Here is a 6,169-nt window from a genome sequence, read left to right as displayed (position 1 = left end):
TATATATAGGAATAAGATCTTGCCATATTAATAATTTCCTAATTCTTAACAATCTTAAAGAACTCAACCGTGTGTAAGTAGGAGATACAACCAAAAACATTCACACGACAGAGTAGCACCTTAAGGTCAAATTTCTGCTCACTTGTGGAGCCACCAAATACTATGATGGAAAAGTTTACATTATTATGTTGGGTGTACGAAAAGAAGGGTAACATTTGCATTGTCAAAATATTAAAATGATAGCATTTGCATTGTCAACAAAAGTTGAGCAACTTAAATTGCACACCATATATACTTCTAGTGTTATAGAAGCAACTTTTTTTTTGAATTTTCAGTTTTGCTTATTTGTTAAAAAAAAAACAATCTTATCTAGAATATATGGTATTTTTTTATATAAACAAGAATAAGACACGTGTCATGAAACCAGTTGATCAGATAAGAGTGAAATAATCTACCAAAACTATATTATGCAAGGCATTTTCATCAAGCATATCAAAGAAGTCAGTCTTTTTCATCCCATTCTAATAATTATCTTCCACGTGTTCAATATGCATCATTGTACTTGGGGATGGAGCTGGGGAGAGAAGAGACTGCATTTACTAATATTACTGGCAAATTGTATTGCACTTTTCTATTGGCATGCTACAAAGAACTTGAGAGGAAAGAACACATACAGTGATGAGGCATATCAATGACCTTAGCAGAAACACCAAGCAAATCACCTCCAGAATACCTCTGTAATAAATGAAAAATCCATTCAGTGCAGACAATACTAGGGGAACATGGAAGTAAATAAGGGGCTAAAGGGGTAGATAAATGGTCAAGATGATTGCGAGAAAACATCTATGAGCTAAGACCTACTTTCTACTCAAATAAAGGCCTTACCAAATGCACATCAATCATTGGAACCTCAGAACTCTTCCGATTAATCACAAACAGCCATGGCACGTGATATTTTTCTCTTCCAACTTGAAATGATCTGCAGATGAATTATTGATAATAGTAGTAATTAGTCACACACTTCCAGAATCTTTAGTGGTCAGATTACCAATGAGAATGGGTAATGGATAAATGCAGAATTAAACAGGAGATGTAACATCACCAAATTACAAAATAGATAGTAAGTGACATTAGACCACACAAAGTCGACTCACACCACATTCACTGGAATAAGAAATTAGTAATTCAGCTGACCATTTCAGAAGATAGTGAAAATGAAATATCATTAAGTGCTTCTATTAGAGCTACGAAAAAAGTTAATAACCTCTACAGTTTAGTACTGCCAGGGGGGTGAAGTGTGGATAAGATAGGAAGGGGTTAATGTTATCACTCCTTAGTCATCCAACAGTTTACAGCAGTAGTTATTTCTTTCTACTGAAGTTATTTGTTGTTTCTTCTAGTAGTAGTTATTTCCCTGTAGCAGTACATTTTTTCATTCCAGTAATGTTAGGAAGTCATGTCCTAGTTTTTAGGAGTAGTTATCTTATAAGTTCTGTATTTAAACTCTGTTAATTCCAGGAAATCTAAGCAGAAAATAATTCTAAGTTTTTGAGTACTTTAACTCAAGAGATTGCAGGTTCTCTCTTAATGAACCAGCACCATAGGTCGTAGGAAGAAAACATCACAATTTATCTTGCAGCGTCCCATATATAGATCCATGACAGGGGACCGTAACAGTTAACCTTTTAGCAGTAACCGAAACCATGTAAAGATAGCACAAACGTCATATTTGTTCATTGTCATCTGTGAATATGATCAAAGAAGGAGCTATGTTGCTCGGACTCTTCAAAAATGTCAGCAGGTGCGTGTCAGATTCTTCGAAGATAGTGAATTGTTGGAGAATCTGACACAGGTGCGGCATCGAAAGTGAAGAGTCCGCGCAACTCAGCCATGGAGCTCAAATACTAACTCACACTAAAGCCAGCACAAACCTGTCTTTCTGGCAGAACCAATAAAGGACATCGATGAAGTCCATAGAGAAAGTGTATGACGCATAGCTTTGTAAAGGAATCTTGGCTCATTAACTAACACATTACATATGTAGAAATATATATTCAAAATAAAGTACAAACAACTCCTTTTGTTAATCAATTACATTTCAATCAAAATAGAGTAGTCAAAGTTTCAACTTCTAAACATTTAATTTATACTAATACTAGGTTGCATATTTGTTAGTATTTTAAATAATATGTATATGTTATTTATGTAACTATATACTCCGGTATGGTATTCGGTATGTTATTTCTAAATACCAAATACCGTACCGAATACGAAAATAAAGTAAAAGGTATACCAAATACCATAATATCAAAACCACGGTATTAACATTTTCGGCATGGTATGGTAATTTGGTATATACCATACCATGCCCACCCCTACTTGTGATCAATTAAGCAGGTTAGGTTCTCTATCTCTAACTTGTAAAAATGAGCCTAATAGGCAAAATTAATTCATCCCCGCAACTTATGTCCAATGGCAACAAAAGTTTTGCCAAGCAAATTTTCTTAAGTGCAGACCATTTCTTTTAATAAAATTATGTAGGGCCAAAATTCAAGACCACCCCTTTTAGGGTCAATCTTGCAAATCACCCAGCTAGTGCAAGCAAAAAACACTAACCGAAATCTAATTATGAACTTAGCGGAATTTCATCATAATAAGACTAAGACTTGTTTTACAAAACCCTGATTGACTTCTTGATTAACAAAGTGTAGTTTCCCATTTTAGCTCTTAACAACATCAACCAGTTACCTCACCCTCTTAAATTTCAGTTTGGACCATTTTTCTTCTGTCCCTGTAGTGCACATCTCACCTCAAAATACTAAAAGTTCCAACATATAACTATACACTATACCAACCCTCCACTTATCTTTTACATCCACCTCTGTTGAAACCCAAGTTGTAGCCTTATTTTCTTGGTGCACTGTCCTTTGCAGCAACCCTCTATGTTTCCAAAAGACCTAACTTAAACCAGACACTGAGATTGGTAACATTTTCACATAAACATCAGCACAAAGTTTGTACTGATAAACAAAATGCATCCCCAGATTGGTAAACTATAAGAGATCCCCTAGACAAAAACTTAAAGGGACTACAATATCAAGTATAGTTTCAAATCATTTACAGGGTTACTTTTACACCAAAATTTTAAAAGTAATACTCCCTCCGTTTCAGTTTATGTGGCACCATTTAACTGGGCACGGAGTTCAAGAAATAAGATAAAACTTTGTTATGTCTACCAAATTGCCCTTATTAAAGTTATTTTAGTGCTTACTTTTAGTTGACTTTTCATCACAATAAAGAGTTTAACGGGACCCAATAAGGGTAAAATGGAGATGGTACCATTAAATAGTTGTCAAATAAGGAAAGGTGACATTCTTTTTGGAATGGATCAAAAAAGAAAGGGTGCCACATAAATTGGGACGGCAGGAGTAAACAGTTCAAGTTTATTCTCTGGATGGAATTTCTTGATTCTCAAAAATCTGGAACTTTTTTCCTTCTAAACCATTCACCAAATGCATGTTGGAATAATTCTACACCATTTCTTCTGACTAACATCCCCTAACTACACCACACCAACATCTTAAAAGATCAATTGTTATATTTGGCACCCAGCTCATTTCGACCATACTTGGAACATTTTCCAGAGTTGCGATATGACAACAGAGTGTAAGAACAAACGGAAATTATCTTCAGCCACCGTTGCACATAAATAACATTTGGAACTCAGTTGATACCCCTCTTTCTTAGGTTTTCATACGTAAGACAAGCCTTTCCAGCCACTAATCATAACCATATTATCTAAGAGGGTGCATCTACCTTTCAAATCTGTTTCCAAGGCCATCTCCAGCCAACCTGGCTATTCCCATGAGAATTTTATAAGCTGATTTGACTAAATAAATTCCTTGTGCTAGTCCCTTCCCATACCAAAGAGTCTTCACAGTCAGTTATAACTTGCATCTAATCAAGTTAGTTCGACAGTTCAGCAATGCTACCCACTTCTCAATCATATAACAATCTTCTGAAACTCGGATTTCAACATTGTTGTCCCCTCACTAATTCTAATTTAGCCTGGGGATTTGTTTCAACTAGGGAAAAAAACAGGAAATTGGTCTTCTAGAGGACCATGTTCAATCTAGTATCATCCCAGAAGACAGCTCTTCTACCATTCCCACCTTCATTTCAGTGTACCCCATACGTAGAATTAATCTTCTAGGTACATTATTGAGATCCCTGACAACACCTGTAATTACCTTCCTTCAAAGATCTTGTTGTCATTATTGTATCTCCAGAACTATTTGAATAAAGGACTTCTGACATGCTACCTGAAGTTTCTGATTCCCAATCTCCAAATAATGATAGTCTTTCATTTCACCAGGTGGAATGCATTTTTTCCTGTTTTCTTGCCAAATAAAGTTCTTTTATGAGAGTATCCATCCTACTTTCCACCTTAACTGATGAGAGGAATATAGATATCACATATGTTGGTAATGAATCCAGTACACTATTCCCTAAAACTACTCTGCCTCCCAAGGGAGATATTGAATTTTCCACTTGGTCAATCTCTTTCCACTCAAGCATCCCTTCCCATATCTTTTTTTTTTTTTGAATAAAGGTAACATGTGTTATGAACAAAAGGAATACTCAGAGAAGTATTCCAGTAATACTTTTAACAAAATTACCGAGGAAGAGGTGACCCTACTAAAGCTTCATAAATAATCTAAAATACTAGGAATATCCTCTTCTTCTTGAGGATATTCGTGCGTACACCAAAAAAAGAAAAGGACTAGACAGTTCATCCTGAGTTTCTGCAGAGAGTAACTCTTGTTTTCGAAACATCTCTGGTTCCTTTCCATCCATATAGTCCACCAAATGCAGGCTGGGACAATCTTCCATCTCTCCCTGTGTCCCGAGTCCCGACTGATTCCCATCTCTGTTCCAGCAAGCTAGAGCCTCTTTGATGCTCCTTGGCATAGTCCAGCTTATGCCTATTAAATTAATGAAAATTTGTCATAACTTCACAATCTCTCTACAATGTAGAAAGAGATGATTTATTGTCTCAATCTCACATTCACAAAAAGAGCACCTAGAACAAATTTGACGACCTCTTTTCATAAGGTTGTCCTTGGTGAGTGTGGCATGTTTGGCTAGTAGCTAAGTGAAACATGCTACCTTGAAGGGTACCTTGACTTTCCCGATCATCTTCCAGGGCCAGCCACCACTCTGAGTGACTGATCTCTGTGATCTCTTGTAAGCTGAAACAACTTAAAATTTCCCTTGCTTTTCTGGTAGCCAAAATAGATTGTCCTCATTGGGAGTTAAATCTTTGTATTGCTCCAGAGTATTGAGTAGTTCAGCCACTTTGTTAATTTCCCAGTCGTTCAAGTGTCTCATAAACCTGAGATCCCACCCTTGATTGTCTCTCATTTCTCTGATTGTGGATACTTTTTGAAGGCTCAAGTTGAACAACTCAGGATACTTGTTTATTAAAGTTTCTTGTCCAACCCACACATCTTCCCTGTCTATCATTCATCTTGGCATTGAAACCTCTTATTCAATTTTTTATTTGGGCTGTTCTGAGTATGTCATTTAGTCCTTCCATTGCCAGAATAAATAGAAAAGGGGATAGGGTGTCCCCTTGTCTTAATCCTCTCTGAGATGAGAAGAATCCAGAAGGAGATCCATTTATCAGAATGGAAAACTTCATAGTCGTGATGCAGAATTTCATCCATTTTTCACCAAAACCCATATTCTCCAAAGTCTTCCAAAGGAATCCCCAGTGATCGGAGGCTTTTTCAATATCTAACTTACAAAGGATCCCTGGGACCTTGCTGATCTTTCTGACATCCACACACTCATTTGCAATCAAAATTGAATCCATAATCTGTCTGCCCTTTATAAAGGCCAATTGCTGAGCATCCACCAGCTTGGAGACTACTTTCTTGAGCCTTTCGGTCAGGATTTTTGATAGGATCTTGTAAATGCTTCCTATAAGGCTTATGGGTTTGAAGTCCTTCAACTCCTTTGCCCCAATCTTTTTTGGTATCAGTGCTATGAAGGTCACATTGAAGCTTTTTTCAAAAAAACTCTGAGCATGAAAGTTTTGTACTGCTGCAACTACTTCTTTGTTGACCACATCCCAACAAGCTATGAAAAATGCCATGGTGTAACC

At 36.5% G+C, this 6,169-nt stretch overlaps 1 protein-coding gene across 2 annotated transcripts in view; it reads right to left on the bottom strand.

Moving 5' to 3' along the window:
• LOC102588780 (uncharacterized) overlaps positions 1-6,169 on the bottom strand; it is a 24,608-nt gene that overhangs the window by 12,285 nt on the left and 6,154 nt on the right. For both annotated transcript variants that reach the window (XM_006346618.2, XM_006346617.2), the window contains exons 4-5: positions 886-979; positions 675-735 (exon numbers count right to left, since the gene is read on the bottom strand). In XM_006346618.2, coding sequence (XP_006346680.1) covers positions 675-735; positions 886-979 — 155 coding nt within the window. The remainder of the gene's footprint in view (positions 1-674; positions 736-885; positions 980-6,169) is intronic.

The sequence above is a fragment of the Solanum tuberosum genome, unplaced genomic scaffold (assembly GCF_000226075.1).
Source record: "Solanum tuberosum cultivar DM 1-3 516 R44 unplaced genomic scaffold, SolTub_3.0 scf00080, whole genome shotgun sequence".
Lineage (NCBI taxonomy): Eukaryota > Viridiplantae > Streptophyta > Magnoliopsida > Solanales > Solanaceae > Solanum > Solanum tuberosum.
Note: the sequence above shows the minus strand (reverse complement) of the source record. Positions and strands in the feature narration are given on the sequence as shown.